Source organism: Zonotrichia albicollis, chromosome 3 (assembly GCF_047830755.1).
Source record: "Zonotrichia albicollis isolate bZonAlb1 chromosome 3, bZonAlb1.hap1, whole genome shotgun sequence".
Lineage (NCBI taxonomy): Eukaryota > Metazoa > Chordata > Aves > Passeriformes > Passerellidae > Zonotrichia > Zonotrichia albicollis.
In genome coordinates, this window is record NC_133821.1 from 24,739,509 (window position 1) to 24,763,171 (window position 23,663).

At 44.1% G+C, this 23,663-nt stretch overlaps 1 protein-coding gene across 13 annotated transcripts in view; it reads left to right on the plus strand.

The window, feature by feature from the left end:
* Nucleotides 1–22,944, plus strand: part of EHBP1 (EH domain binding protein 1) — a 206,110-nt gene extending 183,166 nt beyond the window's left edge. For all 13 annotated transcript variants that reach the window (XM_074536969.1, XM_074536971.1, XM_074536972.1 and 10 more), the window contains 4 exons: nucleotides 13,897–13,996; nucleotides 15,109–15,182; nucleotides 21,688–21,802; nucleotides 21,940–22,944. In XM_074536969.1, coding sequence (XP_074393070.1) covers nucleotides 13,897–13,996; nucleotides 15,109–15,182; nucleotides 21,688–21,802; nucleotides 21,940–22,030 — 380 coding nt within the window. In that variant the 3' untranslated portion in view covers nucleotides 22,031–22,944. The remainder of the gene's footprint in view (nucleotides 1–13,896; nucleotides 13,997–15,108; nucleotides 15,183–21,687; nucleotides 21,803–21,939) is intronic.
* Nucleotides 22,945–23,663: the final 719 nt, after the last annotated feature.

Here is a 23,663-nt window from a genome sequence, read left to right on the forward strand (position 1 = left end):
GTCTCCAGGTTATTTGCCTCTGCTGGGAGTTGGAACCCAAGTGAAAAGGTTTAAATATTTACATGTTTAAATGGAGATTTGAAATAAAGGTAGCATCTTGGAGCTGACAAAATTCTGCCTTTTGTTAAGAATTAAACTGCTATTTAATTCTAAGGGTTAGGATGTTGTTTTTTATTTGGGGAGGGATTATAGTTCCTCACATAGCTCAAATGTAGCAACATCTCCTGTGATGAGATTTCTTGTATTACACACAGGTGAAATGAAAGGCATAGAGTGAAATGAGATTATAAATATGATAGAAAAATTTAGATCTGTCAGTCCACATGGGAATCTCAGAGCTTTCCGTTTTCAGGCAGTTACCTTCTTGTACTTCTTTTTTGTTTGTTTTTTAAAGACCTCTTTGGCCTGACCATTTGCTTTTATTGCTCAGCAGAGGCTGCCTGCAGCTCTCAGGCTGTTTTGACAGTAGAGATAATGATGCTGTCCAAATGCATAACAAAAAGAAAGAATTTTGAAGGCTTTCTATAAAGCAGCTCTTTCCCTCAATATTTTTCCTTTCCCCCTTGCTAAGTAAAGATATCTTGAGTCTGCACTCCATTGTGAAATTTGCTGTATTCCAAACCTAGATCCATTGTATCTCCTTCCAACTGGGTTTTATTCTTTCCTACTAAAAGGATATCTGTGATTTGGCAGCGCGGTGCACATTATATTAAAAGAAAAAACATCGGATGGCTAAGTTAGGAGTGACTCAATGTATTTTTAGCCTTGTCCCTGCCACAGCATGGCTGGAATCTGGTGCTGTGGATGGGAAGCATGTGGGAACCCATGGGCACTCACATGTTGCACGGGGCGTGCGCGAGCACGTGTGTATGCCCAACCCACCAACACAATACGTAAAAGTCACGTTTCAACTTTGTTAAAGCACTCATTTCCAAGGCACTGATGTCCAAAGTATTGGTAGGAGAGTGAAGATGAGAGGGGAAAAAAAATCTCTTTAAACAGCTTGTGAAATGTAATGTTTGAAATGGTTCTTTGAGAACGTGCAGATTATGGCTTGTGTAGTGACTCTTCCCAGCTCTCTGGGAAATGAGCTGTTGACATTCTTTTGGGTCATCATCCGAGATAGGAGGGCAACCACAAGGATTTAGCAGATAAATTCATCCAAAAAGACCTTTATCCATTTCATTGCAACTTGGAAACATTCATGTCGAATAGCAGCATTCATGTAGCCCTTTCAGCCCTTCAAAGTGAGCCTTATGTTAAAAAAAAAAAAATGACCAGAGTAATAACTTCTATAGGTCTTCTAAGAGGTATTTCATTATTTACATAATTCTGGAGTATAAACCCATCTTTCTTTCAAGAGGCTCTGAAATAGAATTGAGGCTGTTATACAGAGTCTCTTTTGAATTCTAATCAACTGGATCTGTCTCAAATTCATTTCTAGTTTATTGTAAACAGTGGAATTTAAATTAATTTCTTCTTATCTTGTCTTTTGAAGAAAACTAGGAGCATGTTTAAAAGGTTTTTATTTTTAAATATAACTCAGACTTTAGTTTATTTGGTAATTTTGGGGGGCTTTTAACTTTATAAACCAGGTGTTGAGCAGGATGGGCTTTGACAGCCAGATGACAATTGCACATTAGCATAGGTGATTATGAAATAAATAGGGAAAAAAAAATTACTTTTTTTTTTTACTTGAACTCAAATGATACTATATAGGCTGAATGTGAGGCAAGGTTCCCACAATGCACTGTGAAAACCTAGGCTAACAACCACCCTGCTGCGTTGAAAACCCCAAAAAAAGACAAAAGCACAATGAAATAGAAAGCTTACCACCGGTAGCTTTCAAAACGACAAACTAGGCAAACTATACATCTCCACCACTCCAATTTTGTCAGAATGCTAATGAGCTTGCTCTGATCTTTACTCGGCTTCCCGTGTTTTCTACATCTTCAAGGACCACATGGCGCTAGCAAAATAAAGACAACTAAATGAGAATTTCGAATGCTTTTTGTGTTGGGACCTGGTGCCTTTCAGTTGACGCACTCGTTGAATATTCTCAACTTAAAAGCGTACAACAGGGGGCTGGGTATGAACTTTTTAGCAGGGGGAAATTTGTACAAAAGTAAATGAGTGTGATGAGGAAAATATGAGAAAAATTTCTGATTAATTTCCGCTCTATAATATCAATGACACCTTCAGCCCCTCTCATACTCCTCTAACAAGAGATGCTGATAAAAGATGAATGATTCTGTGTTGTTCACAGTGAATGTTTAGTGGTTTTTTAATAGCGGCATTCTACATAAAAGACACCAGGAAGTACTCCGCATTAGCAGTTGAGATCACTAGTTAATAGGATGATGTCTTTTAGCTTTTGTCACAAGATTATTAGAAAGGATGGGTTTCTGTTCTCATCCCGACATACTTTAGAGTGCTTGTTGAGCACAAGTGCTAAAATATAGGTTTCTTGGTATTGTTTCACATGCAAAGTAAAAGCCCATTAAATGCACCACCTTTTACTTTTTTTTTTACCAGGTGATTTTTGTCATTGATCTCTTATTTGCCCCCTTTAGCTGTATTAATCACTTGGAGTGGTCTGCTTCTCAATGGGGGCTTGATGATGTATATGTGTATAGATTCACTATCAAAAAATAAATCCCTTATATGTTCTGCCCCTTCACAACCCTGATTATCGAGCTGTATTTACCAGCCTGTATTATACCATCTTGAATGCTCCTCACTGGAGTCACCCAGTCTGCAAGAGAAATCTGCGCTAGAGTAGGGGAGGGGTGAGCTAGGAGGAGGCATCCTATTCCCTAAGCCAAATTTCATCTTTCAGAAACAATTGAATTCACAATTCTCTTCGGGATTCCCAAAAGCAAATGCAGATTTGTATTCACCAGTGTCAGGGCTTGGGGAGGAAAATGATGAATGTTCAGTTTTGCCTGAGAGATGAATTTAAAAATTGGTTTTGTTACCTCTTCAAGCTTGCAAGCAGACAGTATGAAAAATATCTGTGCATGTACATAAGGAGAAAAAAATAAAAATCATGGTCTTTTAATATATTTCATATCTTGCCTAAATGAGGAAGAAGGAATCAGTAACACTGTAAGTTTTACAGCAGTTTTTTTGGCCTTGCTTTCCTGCACTACTGTTGTGCTTGGGTCAGCATGATTAATCTCAGGTGGGCCAAGAACTTGCCAAACCATGAGACAGTAATGAGTTGACCAACCATGTTATGAAAGACAATGGTGCACATCCCAAAGCAGAGCAAGGATAGTATAACAGCCTTCCTGGCAACAAGATGAAAATGTAAAAGTATCACTGAAAGCAACATTTTTGATGCTTATCTTTTTACATTTAGCATAAGAAGTGAGTGAAAACATTTCAAAGAAATTCTAGATACCTGGATGTATATATGTGATACTGGTTTTGGGTCGCTGCTAGTGGTGGTTTGTGAACCTTCTCTATTGAAAGTACCTAACAACTAGGAGGCTGGAAGGATATTACTGATAGCAGTTTGTTTTGGGTGGAAGGAAAGGTTTTTGGCACAAGCAAAAGGTTTTTACTCTAACATGATAACAGTTTACAAAGCCATACCTTGGTAGTTACTGCTTGTTTTGAAAGCAAAGGGGTATTCTAAAGCATTTGTTGAAATGTGTCTCTCTCCATTGTGTAGAAACGTGAACTTGCTGCCAGGGTTGTGGTAATGGGAGCTTTGACAGCTACCAAAACCCTGGGTGAAAGAAGTGCAATGACACCATGATCAAGGTCTCATTCACAATATGGTAACTGTGCCTCTCTGTGGCATCCAAGTGTGACTTGGGTGACCTGGGGCCTGCAGAGCTCTGTGGAAATGCCTGCAAAGACACACAGTGCAAAGTCATTCATGAGTTTGTTAATGCAAATAAACTGGCACACCAGTGAGCTGATTTTCTGACAGAACTCTTCAGGGCCCAGATCACAACACATACACAAATTTCTGCCCAAGTATGCAATTTATAGTTGCCAGAATCATGTGTTTTATGAGCAATTGAGAACATCTTGAGTTCTTGAGGTTTATCAGCCTCTCTCCAGTTTCCTTTCTGTCATGTTGCCTCCAGAATCTCTTATGGGCAAACTCATTCCAAAATCCATCAGTCTGTTTCCATTAACAGTTCTTGTAAAACAGATTTGCCTTTGGTGAAGGAAGACCGTCTGGCCATACTTTTCCAATTACCCACTGTATCTACAGCTGAGAAGCTTCCACAAAACAAACCTCAGAGTTTGTCTCTAATTTGCCCCATCTCTTCAGTCTTAGGTCTGTGCATTGGTAGGCAAAAGTTCACAGGAGGTGGCCTTTCCAAGACCAAACGTGGGCAGTGTGCGTGTTCAGCCTTCCCAGGCCAAATTCATCCAATCCTTCAAGCGGCTCAGCAGCAGCAGTGACCATATTTGTTTTTTCTCCAAGTAACACAGAGTCCCATTGGCTGGAGGGACTGTGTGATAAGTCAACCTCCTCTCCATGCACTTCCCTGGCTTTTGTAGCCTCATCATTGCCTTCAAAGAACCTGTCAACAGGTTGAAGCCAGCTTGAAGAAGAGAGTCCAAGTAGAGCACTGCCCGCATAGCAGGAGACTACTCTGGGAGAGCCCTAGGCACTATGAATAGGCTTGCAAGCCTTCCAAAAGTCTTACAAGACCCAACAGACACTTGCTTCTTTTAACTGATTTCCATCTTTCTTTGTGGTGTAGCAGTATAAATGCTCTTTCATGTGGTAGGCGTAGTGTTTGGCTTTGTGCCTGGAGGTAGCTTGCTCTACAATCAGTGTCTGCAAAGTGAAGGCGAGGAGAAAGGCCCCTTGGTCACCCCGAGGCTCCTGGCCCACAGTGCCACTGCAGTCTGCAGAGAGCACTGTTGTTTTTTCTTGGGTTTCTCCCATTTACCACCAAAACCACCTTTTCTGTCAAAACTGGAGGCTGTGGGCCTTGGGACACCTCAGCCTAGCTGAACTCACCCAGTTAGCCCTAGGAAGGTTTGGATCCCAGAAGTACAAACCTGCCAACTCCCACTAAGAGTACACATTTTCATTAACACAGATACAAGGTCACATTCATTGCCATCATCATCTCACTTCAGGCAGTTACTTGGGTTAAATTCAACCCTGTCCATCAGAATAACTTTATAATGTCCACTACCCTTTTCCAGCTCTAGGAGAATATGTTCTGAAGGAAGCAAGGCAACATTTGGTAAAAATGGAATAATATGCTACCTAACAGAGCACGCTCCAATGACTTTAGGTAAATGCCTCTCACTTCAGTATCTTGCCCACTTATCACTTGCAACATAAACTGGTAGTAAACGGTTCCAAGGAGAGGTTACGAGCTGTGCAGAAATTACTATCTCCAATGACAAAACATCCAACTCTACTTGTAAATCTGCACATGAAATAATTCACCTGCCATACCATCATCCCTCTCTTGCTGGGTTTCCAAGCATAATCTACCTTTTTTTTAATAGTTTCAAAAGTTTGAGTGTATCAGCTCATAGTGCATGTTTTCCTGTGCTGAAAATTCCTATGAAATTTCTTATGAAATTGTGCTTTGTGAGAAAATTTGGGTGTATAGAGTACCAGAGGGTGATAAAGCACAAGTTGGTTTCACTCAGTGTTAGGATAACCTACAGGCACTTGTCCTTAAGGCATCACTTTCTTACAGGAATCTCCAGGTGTTTCAGTGCAGTCTCACCTCTTGTTGCCTGAATTTTGGGGCACAAAGTTTCTTGGTCTGGATTGATGGTCCCATACTAAAAATATATTCATAATCTTTATCCAGTCCAGGCATTCTGTTCTGGTTGGTTTTCTGTATTTTCTACTGGCCTCTGTGTTGACTCGTCATGTAGAGAAAATCAGTGGTCTTGCAGGTTTTATCTTCCACAATTTGTCTTTTTGTGGACGTTTCAGTCCTGTGATAACTTTAGTCTGCCCAGATTGTAGGCCACAAATGTTTATCTTCCTGTGAGTCAGTCCCACTGCAAGTAAATAAATCTGTGCACGTGCTGAGATGTGGTCAGAACCCCAACCTTCTGTTTACACAGCTCTCAAAATTGTAAATACTCTCTCTCTTTTTTTTTATGTTTCAGAGACCAAAGAAATTATAAATCTTCTGCTTGATGTTAAACTAATTTGATGTGTGCTTGTGATAAAGGCATTTCCTTGGTGGCAGCTCCATTCCTTTAGGGTTACAGTATTTTGGGGGCTGAAATAGTCAGACAATGCACTGCAATGTAGCTCTGCCTGGCAGATTCTTGGCAGTTGATTCCTACCTTTATGAGACTCCATTGTGTGGACATCAATGTCTCCTTCTCAACTGCTCTCAGACAGCAAGTTACTGGCCATGAATTTGCCTTTCTAATGTTCCTAGGCATTTTCCCATCCAGCTCAGACTCAAAAACTTGTGCTAGGCTTTCATCTGCTAGCTACCACTTCTGCAGTGTCATCTAAACAACAGTTCCACCTGCTTATCTGTTGCTGGCTCTTCATGTTCATTTTCAGTGGTTTTTAATAACTGAGGAGGTCCTCCTGCTCTGAAAGGAGGAAATATTCTGGGAGAAAGCTGGGTGTGGTAATCTCAAATGGGAGGCCTAAAGCACCAGGTGGAGCAGCCCATCCACTTGTGCTGTGGGGTGTCTGTTTCAGGTTCTGTTTTGACACCGATTTCTTGGAAAAAATATTTTATCCAAAATTCTGAGGTTTTCCACCAAAGATAGCCCTCTGAAAACTAAGGAGGGTGATTTTTCAAAAAAATGTGTCTCTTTTGGGATGCCAGAGTTTCACTCAGTGAAAAATTGTTGACCACTTGTCATTTAAAAATTTTCACTGTAGCTTTCAGTTGTGTCAGAGGCATTTTGCAGTGGGTCTCATGTAACTCTCCTTTACAAAAAATATCTGTTGTAAATAGAGGCTTTTCTGCTTAAGTGTTTGTTGAATTCAGTAACTCACATTAAAAACAAGAGCTCATCTGTGCATAAGCTGTTCACAGTGAGCAAGATGAGAAGACTATTAAAATCAGTGGGAAGTCTGCTGCTTGCTTGGAAGCGTTTGAGACCTTCCACCAGCCTTTGTTAGCAACGTGAGGTTGGTCAGCAAAACCAGCCAGTGCTGTTTCTCGTCCCTTCCCGTGTTCCCTTTCAGTAAAACTCTAATGGCCACAGCAGATCAGCCCCACAGTCTGGTCCAGAACACTCCACTGTAGAGGGACAGGTGTGGCTTGAACTCAGGCTGGGGCAAGAATCTGTGCAGAGGCCTGTCACAGGCTAACCTGGCCCCAGGGAACATTTAATTTAACCTCTAAAAATTAAAGGTTAGCTTGTGTCCTAAAGCAGGAGGATCCAGTTCCTACCTCCCATGGTTTTTTGTTTGTTTATTTGAATATTTATTGCTGCAGCTTTGCCTTTCCATATTCAACATCCAGCCTGGTTTTAATTCTTGCTGAGCTCTTAGTTTCAACATTGCCTCATGGTGACGAGTTCTACTGGTAAATGATGAGGCTTTGAGGAAAGATCATTCTTTTTATCGGTTTTAAACACACCACCTTCAATTTCAGTGAATTTCCCCAGGTTCTTATGAGACAAGATGAGACACATCCTAGAACTATTCTTTATTTGCCATTCATGTTCTCCTTCAGGTAAACAAGCCAATCTGTCCACTTGCTCCTAATACAGAAACTTGTAAAAACTCGTCCCTATGATTGGGCGAATGCAATTTTTTTTTTTTAAGCAGACAACTAAAGAAAGTGGGGTATGTTTTCAAAAGACCTTCCTGTTAAATTTGTGGAATCCACTGGCATTTGAACAGCTCTCAGTAGTCACCAAGCTTCTGTCAACTACAAAATAGCCCAGAAAGAGGAGCAGAGCGAAGTCGGCCAGTTTTTGTTGTTATTTGCCCCGCTCCAGTTCCCATGCACTGGCATTCTCCTGCTGGCCTCTTCACCCAAGTGTGTTGAGTGAAGAAAGCTTCTTCTATTCTGTTTTAAAACTGTGTGTAAACATCAGCAAATGGATGAAGAATGGGCTCTGTCTTAAGTAGGTTGTTTTTCATGTAGTTCTGTTGAGGTAAATGGGGAGACATGGGAAGGGTTCTGTGTTTAACCATGACACCATGGCACACACACTACACACAGTGCAAATAAAATTTAAAAACAATTACTGCTTAAGACAGCATACAGAGTGATTTCTGTAAACCTGTTATTTCTTGCCAGACTGAATGGGCTGGTTTGGGATGCTGATGTAAACCCTTTATTATTTATCCTCTACAGGTTGTAATTCATTTTTGCACAACAGCTAAATACATTTACATTTAAGGAGTTTTTAAAAAATATTAATCTATTGTCTTATCTTGACAGATTTATGATGGTATAAAGTGTAGAGGAGTTACTGTATTCATACATTTATACTGCAAACTGATCTTGTCCCTGCATGTTGTTGCTTTTTCTTCCTTTTAAGTGGTATTCTCAGTGTTTTGTAGCACTTTCTTCTCTGTTTTCTTAGCAATATACAGGTTTACTATGTTAATCCATATTGGGTTTGTCTAATGCCTAGCTGCCCAAATGGCTTAAAAATAATGGGTCTAATGGTACCTAGATACACTGGTAGCTGGCTGAGTTTGAAAATACTTTCAGCAGGAACGGAAAAAAAAATTGTTCTTTCAAATTGATTCAGAAAAGACATTTGTCAAGATGCTTCTTATTTAAATAATTTAAGATATCATTAGCTTACAGTGTAAACAAAAATCCATTTGTAAATCCAGAAGAACATGAAGGAAGATGTGTTTGTAAAAGACTGCCAGGAAGCTGCATAACATTAAAATAAGCTAGTTGCTTATATTGTTCTCAGAAAATGGGAATGTGTTTGTTACTGTGCTACTTGAGTACTGTAGAAAAATATTGACTCAAGTTTATTTCATATAACAATCAGAAATATGTGTGATGAGCCACAGGAGAAGGGAAAGGGATTTGGGGTTGTGGTTTGTTTGTTTGTTTGTTTTTTCTTGGCCATTATTTAAATACTCACTATCAGTACTTTGGCTATCACTAAAATTTGTTCCAGTAAGGGACAAAATTACCAAACTTTATGCTGCAGCCTCTATTGAATTCTGAGCAGGAGCTATTACAGCTTGGAATCACAACTCAGAAGCCAGTAGGAGCTTCTCATATCTGAGGGCAGAATTTAATGTCTTGTGCTATTTGAGGCTTGGTGTTGGGCTCATTCCTAATCATTGAGGAGGGTTCTGGTAGATGTCAAGTGAAGAGAAGAATAGAGCACGCATCCTTCACCACTCAAGCCAGACAATGAAATTAGAAAATGGCACTGGGAGTTGATGTGAGAGAATTCCCTTGGATTCCTAGAGAAAGAATAAAACAAGAATGAATTAATTAAAAAAAAAAATAAAAGAAAAGTGTGGGTGGGGAGGAGGCAGAAAGGAAGAGGGGAAAAAGAAAATAAATGAGAGAAACCCTGCCAGAAGCCTCCTCAGGTTAAAGTCCAACATTAAAAACTGTATTGACTTTTCACATAAAGGCGTGTGTGCTCACTGTTTCATCTGAGTTTCTGGTGCTGCATTTTTCAAATCTCTTACCGAGCAGTTTGCATGCATATGATGTTTGCAGCACTACCTGCTCTTATTTGAAGACTGTTTTCAGAAGTCATTATTGAACTATAGGATAAAAAGGTATAAGCATAATTACGTGTTAAAGAGAATAAATATGTTCTGCTAGATAGTTAACCAGATGAGGTTAAACAAGATAAGATGAATTCTGGTCTTTTTAGAAAACTGGCAGTCTTCATTTTAAGCTACAATGTAAAGTGCTTTATCCTGAGATTAGGTATTGTGGCAGAAGCTAAAACTGCCTTTTTCCCCTAACCGTGCCAGAATACAACCTCCTTTTCTTTCTGCGCTAACAAGACTGCTTTACCACCACAGCCCACTCTAAGTAATTAAATCAATCCTTTGTACTTACCGTATTCTCCTCTAGTGACGGTACTAGATCTGATTATATGCTTCATGCATATTCAAAGTACAGCACTGACAGCTCTTTAATGAGCTCTTACTTAATCAGTACGAACAATGTTCATCTTGTTCTTTTTTTCCTCATACATTAGAGCTAGGAACAGTTGGGGAAAAAATGAAACATCCAGCATTCATTTGAAAAATATATTGTACTTTGAAAAGTGTCTAAGCTGGAGAAGTTGCATTCTGCCCTTTAAAAGTCTGATGGACAAATTGGATTACTAGTATTGGATTAAATAACAAATGGTTAGAGGAGAAATGAGAAAAGCTCGCTGTGATCACAGGCTTTAATATTTTTTGTTACTTATAAAGCTGAAGGGGTCTTTAACCAGTTATTAAAGTCAGGATTAATTTGTAATGGTCCAACTTACTAGCTTTAAAAGGGTTTTGTTGTTGTTGTTTATCAAAAACAATAGTGTAATGCATGTATTATGGAAAAAATTTAAGTTTAAGATCTGTGGGCTATTTATAGATTTTCAGCATCTTGTACTGGCTTAGATAAGGGGTTTGCATGTGTGGGATCGATTTGTTCTCCAGCATGGGTTTTTTGCTTCATTTTAATAATCTGTACAGTTTGTTGGGGTTTTTTTCCCCACGAACAACACAGATACTTTCCCAATTTAAATTTCCAAGCATTTGTAGCAAGTCAATTAAATACTTGTTTTACACTTGGAAAGTGAAAACAACAACCACCCCAGCAGCAGCTTGAGTTTTACAGAGTGAAACCATGTTGAAGAAAGGCTTTTTCTAAATTTTTTATTTAGAAATTGTAAATGTGAGTTTTGCTTGCAGTATTGCTGCAGTAAGAACACTCAGTTTTTCTTTGTTGAAAGTGTTTCATGTGCATCCTTTCATCAAGTAAAAAAAATGAAGTAATGCTCTAATGCTAGTGTATTTGCCGAAGAGTTATTTAAATTTCTTATATATGGGAGTTCATCTTTATTTTGCTTGCCTGGGAAGAATTTGTTTCAGCTCTGTGCACAAGAATTTAAAAGCTGACAGTCAACAAATAAAATATCAGCATCGACTACTATTAATATTGCACACATGTGTCATTTCACTGATCAAAAAGGCCTTCGCCGGGGTAAAATTGGCCTTTTTCCAAATTGCAAGCTTTTTCTCAGCTTTTTCTTTTTTGCTCTTTCTTCTTTTGTTGCTGCCCGGGGATTTGTGCCTATCGCAGCCGATATCACATGACCGGTGTCAGGGCATCACATGGGTCCAAAGCGAATACAAAAACAGATTTAAAATTCTGTAAAAACAATCAAGACTTTGTTAATTCACTTCTAAACCAGCCCATTCTGTGGATATTGCATGTGCTTTGGTGTCAGCACGTATATATTAAAATAGGCACCTGTGCAGATCTGGCACGACAGCTCCAAGCTTTACCCAGATCTTTTCTCATTATATGTTGCAACTAACTGTGTTTAGGAGGAATGCATTCATAGAAAGAAGATTATATCTGAAGTCTGTGTTCTTAACCTGAAAGTGCATGGTACGAAAGTCAACAAAGTCAGATCCACCATTGAGCCCAACACTTTGGAGACATTTACATTTATCTCTCCCATTTCTTTTTCAAGGCTTGCAAATTAAATGCAGCAAGAGCTTGTATTTATAATCTTTGAGCCAGACATCCCTGTCCACCCCAAAATTAACAAATTTATTGAAATGTTACTGTAGCCACGAATGTCTGGTTGTGAGAACTTTGCCACATTGCTGGTAAAAAATCTTATGCATTACAGAATAGACTGATCATTTTGCAAGGAAAAAAAAAGGCAAAAAAATCCCCTTCTTCTTGACCTCTCCCCTGAAAGAGTTTCAACTACTTGGTGCATTTTGACAAAAGACTGGTAATACTGATTATTATCTACTTCCAGAAGCAGACCCTGTTAGATGGAGCAGTACAGCAGCAAGGCCTTTGATCTGTAACTTACCAGCAAAGTGTACTGAACTGCTTAATATTGTTGTAAATGCCATGGAGTGATATTTTATGCACAAAACCTGAAGTGGAGATACTGGGGGAGAGCGTTTCTACATGTCAGATTTCTTCTTTCATTTCTCCATTGCCCCAGGAGCTGGGCCCTGCTGCTTTTGCTTGGAAAAGCACTGTGGGTCCATCTGGGCTTTGGGATGCTTCACCTTTCCTGTCTCACTGCTAGCCCTAAAAGCACCATTCCAGGAAATTTCATTGACCAGGCACTTCCCAGGCAAATAAATGGATATGGGTCCTATCAGAAAGGAGGGCCTGCCAAATGTAACCTCTTCTTACTCTGTGGGTCCACCAGTTCCACCCCATGCTGACCCACTTCTCTGCTCATCTTCTTTTCCTGCCATTGTATGGATGCCTCATGGTTATGGCAGAGGGAATCAAAGAGTTTGGAGAAGGATGGAAAACTTCCCTTGCAGGCAGGAGGCTCACACCTGGTGGGGGTGAGACTCTCCATGTAGGTCTGGGCCTGCACACTGTTGTGGCACTGGGGTGTGAACATGCACGTGGTGACCATCTGAAACACTCCCATCCACACACTGTATGCTTTGGTTTAGGGCAAAGCAATGTTTTTTCTGGTGTCTTTCCAGCTCTAGGTGCTAGAAAAGGCTTCTGTGCCACTAGGGATCCTGTGGTTTAAGTTAACAAAGTAGCATCCCCAAGTGTGCAGCACTTTGCATGAGAGATTTCAAACCCCTTTACAAACACCAAAAAATTAACTTTCAGCACCCTTGCAGGATCAGGACAGGTGGTTATTCACATATTGCACACAAGGTGCTTAAACTCAGACATCTACCTACACTTTCCCAATGAAACACTATCAAAGCTGGGAAACAAACTCACATGACCAAACTCATGCTCCTTTGCTTTTATTGCAAGTTTATTCCTAGATTCATTTTAACCCTATGAAATGTGTGAGTTTCATAATTCAATGAGGACCATATAGCCTTTGCTCTTCACCTCAGCATGAGGGATGAGAATGGCAGGTTTCCGCAGAAGCACAGCCTCCACAAAGGACTTCCTCCATGTCCCTGAGCTCAGAGAGGGCGGAATTTGGCTGAGCAGCCCTGCTACATGGAAAGCACAGTCAGGAGCCTTCTGGACACTTATCTGCCTTTTGCTCATGGTGCAGGGGTGGTGACAGAGTCTTAGAGAGTCTGGGAGGGTTTAGCACTGGCTGCAGGTAGGCTGTGAAGAGTCCTGATCCTGCCTGGGATGGATGGGGGCTGGGGAAAGGGATGCTGGGCGCATACACACAGGGAACCCTTGGGTACCTGGATCCCAGGATGATTTGTATTTGTGCAGATGCTCCCTTTGGTTGCAGGTTGAGGAGAGGAGCAGCTCTTTCCAGCTCATCTGGAAGAGTGGCCATGAGCACAGAAGCTGAGCAGGTGCCCACACCTTAGCCAAGAGTTCAGGATTAGCATCTCTTCTGCAGCTACTTTGATCCCTGCCACATCATCCTGGCTGTGCTGGGTTTGCATGGGTGGAGTGGATCTTGCCTGTGGGGATTGTTTTTGTGTTTGGTGATGACCAGACATTTTTTAGCAGTAAGAGTTGTTCACTAGAAGCATTGCAATTGTATAGTTCATTTGGAGAATTTAAAATACACAGTCCTTTTAAAAGGTATTTATTTAGGGTCATCATGATAAAGAACACTACAATGTATCCTGGAGGATGGCTGCTTTCAAAGATTTATTTATAAACCAGGCAGGACTTTCCAGTCATACGATATTTTTACCATTTGAGATTATGCAGTGTCATGCTCAGTGATGCTGGCAACTGATAGTCCAAAACCTGAAATGAAAATATGTACCTTAATTTGTGAAATGCCACAGAAGTAATGAAGTTCTCTTGATTGCAGGAAGAAACACAGAAGAGGAAGAAGCTATGATGCAGGAGTGGTTCATGCTGGTTAATAAGAAGAATGCCTTAATAAGACGAATGAACCAGCTTTCTCTTCTGTAAGTACAGATGAACATATGTATTTACAAAAGGATGATTACTCTTCAGATAAAAGCAAAACTTTCTTTACTCTCTTCCCATTAGGCTTCAAAAAAAAAACCCTCAAAAGGGAGTAGTGTGGATGTGTTACACATTGAGTAACTTGTTTTTCTCATATTTCAGACTTGAAAATGAGAAGCATGCAATGACACAAGATTAGCCAGAGCTGTGAAAAAAAAAAAATATTAAGCACTGTTACATTTTCAAAAGCCCAACAGCAGAATAAAACTGCATTTTAGAAATGCACAGATAGATTTGGATTGTGCCTCAGATGAGACAGGTGAAGTCTGTTCAGAGAGAAGAGCCGAATTTGAGTCACTACTTGCTTTGTAGAAAATCCTCAGTCCCATCTCTGCTGAAGGGATATCAGTAAATCAGTCACAGTGCAGTGATACCACTGATAGTGCAAAGTAAGGACAAATGAACCTTTTCTCACTGGCAGTGTTGAGGAAGGGAGAAGGTGCTGCTCCTTTGTGGAGGCATCCTGCCCTGAGTGCTTCTCTTCCAGTTCTTTCACTTTGATATTTCTTTCCATAATGCCACCTAGTGTAGATGCCTGCATACTTCCCTGGGAAGAGCCTCTGCTCACCTATCTCCTGCTGGGTCTGAACTTGACAGAGGATTTTACCTGCAAAATATTAAGCTTTCTAATCCCTTGTCTAATTTTTATTGTTGGTTAGGGCAGAATATATACAGAATAATTCTTCCAGTGTCATGTTACCTTGGTGAATAGGTTGATGCTGGAATTTACTCATTAGATCTAGGGGAATATTTTATACTTTGGACATTCCACAACAGCTGTTCCAGAGATGGGTATGAAATAATTGCATCCTGTAGCACAGTGAAGTTAAACTGACAGAATTAAAACCGGCCTTACATGAAATGAAAAGGCCCTGTTACTGAATAGGCCACCTGAGCCAGATTTTAAGTTTGTGTATCATTTGTTTGGAGTAGCTTAAAGTTAAAGAGAAAAGTCAGTTGCGAGTCCTAAAATCAATGTAAGTTAAAGGTGCTTTTAAGTGTTTAATGATTTAGTAATTAACATATTGATGAACATTTGCAACTTGCCTAGGGAAAAAGAACATGACCTAGAAAGGCGCTACGAGCTGCTGAACCGGGAGCTGAGAGCAATGCTGGCTATTGAAGGTAAGAGCAGTGCTGGGGCAAGGGGGGAAGGCTCTCACTGCCAGGCTGGTTTGGCACCTGGGAGTGCCAAACGTGGAGGCTCCTCTGAAGCCCAGTGCTAGTACTGATATTTGCATTGCTTTAAGTGATAGCACACGGCAAGTGTGCTGAGGCTGCAATCCCAGTATTAAGTTTTCTTCAGGACTAAAAAAAAAAAATTAAAAAAGAACCAAGATGCAGGACAAAGAAGTATGGTCTTGTTGCAATAAACTTTGAAAACAAGGTGATGAGGAGGTAGAGCATGTGTGTGGGGTTTACAGGTTTTTGTTGCAGTAGTGCTCTCTTGGTTTTCCTGCGGCATCGTGCTGCTTTTGGTGCCACAGAAATGGCAGGGGTGACCCACAGAAGAGGGCCTCCTCCTTTTAATGTTTCAGACCTGTTCTACAACAGTAACTCACTCGGGGGGGAAAAGTCTCGATGGTTTTGGTGGTAAGACACTAAGTTTGTCAGGTAAATATTTCATCAGGAGCACCAGCAGGATTAGTGCGATCCTTTGCACGGAGTTTCTCCCTTCCCTGTGACTCTCCCCAGTTTAGTCACCTCACCTGAATGGAGGTAACACTCAGGGGAAGATTGACACGGGATAAATGAAACAATTGCACCCCTTCCATAGGGCTTTCCAGTGAATGGTACAATAATCCTTGGGATGATTCATAATAAAAAATAAACATCCAGATAGCTTAAACCATTGCTTGCATTATTTTCTTATTCAAATATCTTAAGTGTTTTCTAATGCTGCACCACTTATACCTCTCAGTCACAAATGCTGCCTTACAGTTCAAAGATGTTTGCTTTAAAGTTAATCCTTTGGGCTCTGTAAAATGGACCTTTTGTCTAATCAATGCAAATTGATTTTGCTATTCTGTATTGACCTCTCAACCCTTTGACTGTCCATGGTAATTTCTTTCTTCACCTGATAAGGTACCTGATCCATAATAAATCAATTCTAATTAGTTTGGAGACTTCACTGGGAGCATAAGTTTGTTGGAAAAAAGCAGCAGGTTTCAGGTAGCTTTTTCCTATCTCTCCATCTGTAGTTACATTTTTTGCATAAGGCTGTCTTCACTGTATTCCTGGATAATCCTGGGTCATAAATATATACATTGCTTTCTGCAGAGACAGGCCAGATTAATTTAGAATTGTACTGACAAAATATTTAAAATGTAAAATAATCTGAAACTAGAGAGCAGCTAAGAAATCCTGATTTAAACCTAAACTTTCGATGTTTAATTGCCTCATCTATGTGTACTGCCTTGGAATGTCCTAGCAGCAGCCTTTGAATGTTTAGCAGCTTCTGCCATTTACACATTGTCTGTAACAAAAATGTTTTTTTAATTGCTTTTTGTAAATTCAGAGAGGTATGCCCAAACTCCAAAAAAGATGGGTTTTTTCTCTCTCTTGTTTTTTCTTTTTTTTTTTTTTTTTTTTCTTTTTTTTTTTTTATATGCTACTGGTGGTATGGTAAGCAGAGGTTTAGGAAGCAAACATAAGTGCTGGAGAAATTTGATTATTTTGGGGGATTTTTTTATTTATGCAACAAAGTCCTCATTTAGCATTGTAGCTCTCAACAAGATTATTGGTCTTCTAGAACTTTTAACAGTTACCTGCTTTTACCCAAAAACCATATTAAAGGAGAAACTCTTCCAGGATTTAAACACCTGTGAAAACTCAAAATGCGTGACATCTCACCTCTCGATGGGCGCATCGGTGTTTCTGTATTGAGAAGATGCAGAGATGCAGTTTTTGGGCAGCCCTGCTAAAACCACACCATTTCCAGTGTGGTTTCTCTGGAGAAGCAGGGGCTGCCCGGACAGCCCAGCACTGTCGGCTCCGAGGCCATTTAGCCGATTGCTAATGAGTGCGTGGGCTCCCTGAAAGAGCTGAAAAGGCAGATCTCACTTTTACCAGCACCACTTCCAAAACCGAAGTATATGGGCAGGAAAAAAAACATATATGTGTATATACACACACATATGTATATGTAACAGGAGGGGAGCGGTTTGTTTGTCCAAAAGAAAGGCAGAACACACCAACCCAAACTGGAACTTAAAAAAGGAAAAGTCTTTGAGAGGTGGTAATTACTGTTTTGGTAAATTGCTCTAACTCTTCCACGCGTGACTTTGCTGTTTAAAAATCTGTCAGCCAATTTACTTAGCTGGTTGATGACAGGGGACAGAAGGAGGGAGAAGAGCTCTGCGGAAGGTGGGAGCCTGCTGACAGAGGCAGATGAAGGCGGCTCTGCCGTGCCCGTGGCTGGGCAGCGCTGCGGCCGGAGCTGCTGCCCGGTGGGATGCTCAGCGATGTGGAGACGGCGGCTCCTTCCCGGCCGCTCATCTGCAGGCACCGGGAGCTCAATGGCCTCTTGGAGGCTTGCGGCACTTCACGAGGAGCACATGAATGACCCAGGGTGGTAAAAAAAAGGCGAACTCCCCCCTTCCCCCATGGAGCCGTAGGGATAAGAAAGGGAGAGTTAACGCGCTGCCTGCTCCCAGCTAGAGAGGTTCCTCTTGGGCTGTTCCGAGCGAGAATGGCCGGAACCCCCTCGCTGAGAGGCCAAGGCGAGCTCAGGTAAACGGGGCCCGTCTGCGCCGCTGCAGCTCCCGCGCGTCCCGCCCGGCTCTCGGGGCCAGCGGCTCCTGAGCACAAGGTGTGCCTGGTTTCACTGCAGCTGCAGCCCCGTACCGGGATGCCTCACTTCCAGCTACCTTGCCTCTCACTCCTTTCTTTTATTTTTTTTCAGTCGAGTTTTAATGCCTCCTTAGAAAAGATAAGTTCATTTTTGCACACCTTGGGGTGGTGTGTTCATTTTCTGCCCAAGAAATGGATCTTCATTCGGATTTTGTACATCTTGATTTATTCTTGGCTTATAGTTTGAAGTGGGTGCTCTTCTAAAAGGATTTATGCATAGGTTCACTATTTTTGTAGTTATGGTTTATATGATAAGCTTTTTATATTTAAAATCAATATGTAATCCTGTGGAGGAGCTTATCCTCTAAAACCCCATTTGTAAATCTATTTTAGCTTTGTTACACCGCGCAGCCACAGTATTCCATAGATTGATTAGGTTCAGCAGCAGAATCCTATCAAATGGCCTGCTCTGATGATGATGCAAACTCTTTCAGGATTGCTAGTTGACTGGAACTAAAGATAAGACCTGACTGCAATCCCCCAATGTGCTCTTTACAAAACTAGTGTTAATTTTCATCAAAGTGCCAGGCTTATTTATTATAGTGGCAAGGTTGAAGGTTTTACTAGGAGAACTTTCGACCATTTCCATTAAAGCATTTCTATGGGAGCTGGACGTCTGTTTGCTCAAAGTAATTATCAGTTTAAGCAGTGGGGGGGAAAAAAAGACAATATAAAGTCAATGAAGATGAATAATTGAAAACATTTCTACTTCAATGTGAATTTAGCAAACTCTGTCATTTTTAACTGCCCATCGCGAGTGGTGGCATGGGGGTTTTAGCTTTCAACACTTTTAGCTCATATACAGCCTCAGAGCTTAATCCTATTTTTGTCCAGAGTGTAGCTTTTATAACAGTATTATTCTGAAATCTTCAAATTAATCACAGCCCATATTGTAGCTTCCCAGAGCTGCAGTCAGCCTGGGTAACTATATGTGACAGGTGTTATAGGTAATCCTGGCTTAAAAGGCACAACAGGTAGGAATCAAACTTGAACACAGTTGCTTTTTTAAACATAGGGATGTTTCCCAAAACTGCTGCCCAGCAGTATTTTGTTGGATAAAACAAAATTGCAAGGTAGTCACCTATAAAATGTTATTTAAATACTTAGAGTCAGTTACCCTTTTAAACAATTGCTGCTTGACTCTCTTTATTTTGGGGGGAGGAAAGGCGGTCTCCTTTCCTGGAAGTGGAAGTAAAATTGCAAGGGAATAGCTCTTCCAGCAGGTTTTTCCAAGGCATGTTTGAAACATTTATAATAAGCAAATGTGTAAAAAACAACCAAAAAACCCCAAACAAATACACAGTTCTGTTCCATGAAATCCTAAAAGGACATTATTTAATTCACAGGGCTATAAGATGAAGCAACAAAACCTGTAGCACTTAGGAAGGGATTTAATAGGGAAAAATAGTGAGAGACTCAGCAAAACATTTACTGAAATATTCTGACTTGTTTGCTCTTTCAAAAACTAAAGTTGCTGCTGCAGCTGGAGAACAAGGGATAAACGAACAAACAAACAAAAAAGCTTTAAAAACAAGAAGTGAAAACCATCAAAACTGCAAAACAAATATACAAAGTCCAGGTAGAGGCGATGGATTTCAAATCCCTTTTCATCCAGAGCTCCGTGTGCCCAGATGTGCTGGGGCAGCCCGAGTCCCAGCACAATTCCCAGCTGAAGCCAGGGAAAAGTTAACCTGAAAGTTGGGAACCACGTCTGGGAGGAAGCAAACACCCTGAAACCCTCTCAAACCCTCTGCCGTGTCTCTTTCTCTCCTTTTCTGTCTGGCTTGCTGCCGTGGCCCTTTTCAGGGCCTTTTCAGTGCTGTCATGCTGAGATCCCATTGCGTGTCAGGGGCTTTATTTGTGGGGCAAAACGCTGCGGTTTGGGGAAGCTCTGGCTGGCAGAGAGGCAGAGCAGGGTGTTTTACCGGGGCTGAAGTGAAGGAGCTTTGCCCAGAAGGAGCAGGAGGGGAAGCAGCAGTGCAAGTCTGGAGACTGCTCCAAGAAGCAGCACCTAAAAGGCTGCCACCCGAATTAAAGCAGCTTTGTGGCAGGAAAAAATGGCTTGGATTACCGGTAATTTTAGCTGCTAACTCCACCTCTAATCTGTGTCCACCTGAAAAAATTAGTCCCTTAGCAACGGTGGAGGGGAAAGGACACATTTAAAAAAAAAAAAAAAAAAGGAAATGAGAAAGGAAAATAAGGAGAACGAGGAAAAGGAGGAGAAAAATGAGAAAAATAAAGACTCGCGGAAGTTGGGGCAGTGCCCCGGCAGCCGGTGCTGCGGGCCGGGCTCCGGTGCGGCGGGACGCGCTCGCTGCTCCGTGCCCGCCGCCCACGCGTGTGCCGTGGGTTTCCGCTGCCGCTTGTCCCGGGGCTCCTCGTGGGCCCGGGCAGGCGGCGGGGAGGGCGCGATAAAAGCGGTTCCACATTCCTGCCTTTCTGCCGCTCTCCCAACCTTCATTGCATGATGATGCATCTAATTTTTAATTTGTAAATACAAGGCTGAATTCCCTCTAGCACCACTTGCTTTCATAAAGCTTCTGAGCAGTTTGCTGTCTTGAATAAATTTGGCTTTGGAGGGGGGTCAGGGGGATTTGAACCACCGCATTCTTGCGGGGTTTGTGAAGATTCACATGGTAACCGGTGGGGAGCATTGTTCGGCTTATCTGAATAAGCACCAGCCATGTGAGTTTTAACATGATCGCCCAGGGCAATGGAGAGCACGGGTGGGTGGGGGAGAAAGCCAAAAGGACTGCACCCTCTCTCCCCTCGCCTTCGGGAAGCGCGGCCGGAGGAGGAGGACAGCGCCGGGCCGCTGGCGATGGCTTCTCCCGGTGCTTGGGGGTTTTTTTTGGAGCCGGTGTCCTCTTTCCCTCCCGCTCCTCAATTGTCCTGCTATCTCCCTCATAATCTACTGCTCCTGCTTTTCATTGTTTACCTTCTTAATGAGGGAGGCGGGGAAGGCTGGCGCTTGACTGACAGCGACAAGCCCTCGGTCTGGCTGCGGAGCCCGAGGCTGCGGGCGGCCCCGGGGTAGCGCCGGGCCGGGCCGGGCCGGGCGAATGAATCCCTTGGGAATAGCGAGGCTGCCCACCCGCCGGGGCTGGAAGGGGCCTCGCCATATTCTGTAGCAAGTGTATTTTTACTTCAAAGTGGGCAATACTAATTAAGCGATACCTGCCTTTAAAGTTACTGCGGAGCATATGGTGCGCAGTGTGAGATTCCTGCAGCCGCTGGGAGCGGGCGAGGGGCGCGCAGAGAGGAGCCGGGCTGCGGGAAGCGGGCATTCCTCCGGGAGCAACCCCGGCGGACACCGGCGTGGGGAAAACAAAACAAATCTTACACTAAAAAGGAAAAAAAGAAAAGAAAGGAAATAAACCCCCACCCGAACGGCCCCAAAATCGCTGCTCAGCTCCCCAAGCCAAGGAGGGCCAAACGCCGCCGGGCCGCGCTTGTCCCTGCGGTGGCCTCGCTGGGGAGAGAGGCCGGGGCCGGGCCGGGCTGTGCCAGGCTGCGCTGGGCTCTGCCGGGCTGTGCCAGACTGCATTGGTCTGTACTGAGCCAGACCGGGCCGGGCCGAGCTGTGCCAGGCTGCGTGGGGCCATATCGGGCCGTACGGGGCCGGGCCGAGCTGTGCCAGGCTGCGCTGGGCCGGGCCGGGCCGGGCCGGGCCGGGCCGGGCCGCAGCGGGCGCGGGTTCCGGCCGGGTTGGCCGTGGCTGTGTCGGGCGCCGGCGGCCGCCGCTCTCACCGCCGCTCTTGTTGTGCTTCTCCCGCAGACTGGCAGAAGACCGAGGCGCAGAAGAGGCGAGAGCAGCTCTTGCTGGACGAACTCGTTATTCTCGTTAACAAACGGGACGCGCTGGTCAGGGACCTGGACGCCCAGGAGAAGCAGTGAGTCGGACAGGGGGAAGGGGGTCCCCGCCGGGTCCCCGCGGTGCCCACGGAAAGTTCGGTGCGAGCCCGGGGGCGGGGGAGCTCAGCGGGGCTGGGGCCCGTCCGGGCAGCCCCTCAGCCGCCTCTCTCCGCAGGGCCGAGGAAGAGGACGAGCATTTGGAGAGGACCCTCGAGCAAAACAAAGGCAAGATGGCCAAGAAGGAAGAGAAATGCGTTCTCCAGTGAGCGACCTTCCCGCGGCGGCAGCGAAATCGCAGCGCGGCTTTCTTACGTTCTTAAAATGCCGACATGAGACTGGGGAAAAAAAAAGAAAAAGATGTTTTGAAAAAAAATTAAACTTTTTTTCCATTTTCTTAGGCCAGATCTAGGCTGCGCCGGGCCCCACTGCGTTGTTTTTTTGTTTTCCATTCAAGCGAACTCGCGTTGTCCCATGATTTCCTTGTGGGCTCAGCTCTCCTTCCGAAAGCGTTGGAAATGGAATCTCCGAGACCCCTGGCGTGCGGGCGATGCCGGAGATGGGCGGAAGGAGGAGAAGAAATAGTCTGTCCTGGTTTCTGGAGCTGGAGGAGGGCTGAGTTTTGAAATAAAAATGTTTTTGTCGTAATAGGATTAGAGAGGGGGATATAGGAAAAAAAAATCATTGGGAATGGTTTCATCTAGTCCTGCCATATGTAATACTTAATAAGCTACCTACATTTTATAGTTAGGTCAGGTCCACCCCAGTTATTATTAAAAATGTGCTGTATTTACCAGTGGTTTATTACATCAGTTTTACATTTCCCCGGGAGTAGAGCCGAGCTGCTCTGGTGCACTCGGGGGGCTTCTCCCCCGGAGCTGGCACCAATCCCTGGGAGCGGCTGCGGGCGGAGCGGGGCAGCCCGGGGCAGAGACCGGCCCGGCCCGGGACAGCGCGGCGCTTCCCGCCCGCGGATGGACCGAACCGAACCGGACCGGGCCGGGCCTGCTCCGCGTTATTTATTGCGCCCGGCCGCGTTCCCCTCCGCACCCCGCCCCGTCCGTGTGCCCCCAAGCGTGTCCCGCGCTCGCATCGTCCCTTCATGGAGCTCGTCTCGTTTATTTATTACAACACCGAGTCATATATAAAATTTTCAATAAAACCCGAATCTTTCTTACCGTAACAGCCGCTTTCCTCTTTACCTGGGAAACTCCCTTCACCCTCCCGCCTTGGGTCGGCCGGGAGGGGGCTCGGGGGGCGGGAAGGCCCGATCCCGGCGGGAGGGGCAGCGGGCTCCGCGCCCCGGGCCGCCCCGGCCGCCGCCGCTTCCCGGCGCAACGAAACGCAGCGCACGGAAAAGTTTTTCGTTTGATTTTAATAAAATGCAACTCGGGGAGGGGGAGGTAAAACTTTTCCCCGCGGGGCCGATGCCTCCCGCCAGCGGCGCGGGGGATGCGCGGCCAAAGCGCGGGCGCGCAAGGAGCGCACCCGGGGGAGCGGAGGGAGCCCGGAGCCTGCGGGGCCGGAACAGCGCCGGCGGCTCCAGGCGCGACCGCGGCCCGCTGCGCGCTGTCTTGCCGCTCTCGCCAAAAGGAGTCCCCCTTTGGGAGGAGGGAAGCGCCCGTGTTTGTGCGAGCGGCCGCCGGTGCCGCGGGATTTACCGGCCTGGGAAACCGGGGGCTGCCCCGGGGCCCGCAAGTGGATTTGGCCCCATGCGAAGTTTGGGAAGATGCGCGGAACACCCCGGCGCCGGGGGGGCTGGGGCAGCGGGCTCCGCCGAGCTCTTCTGCCCTCCCGTAAAAACACAGGAGCTGGGCACGGCAGGAAACGCGCTCCGAGGGTTCCGCGGCTGCGGAGCGCGGCGGAGGCTCGGGAGGGGAGAGGGGCAAAGCCCGCGGCGCT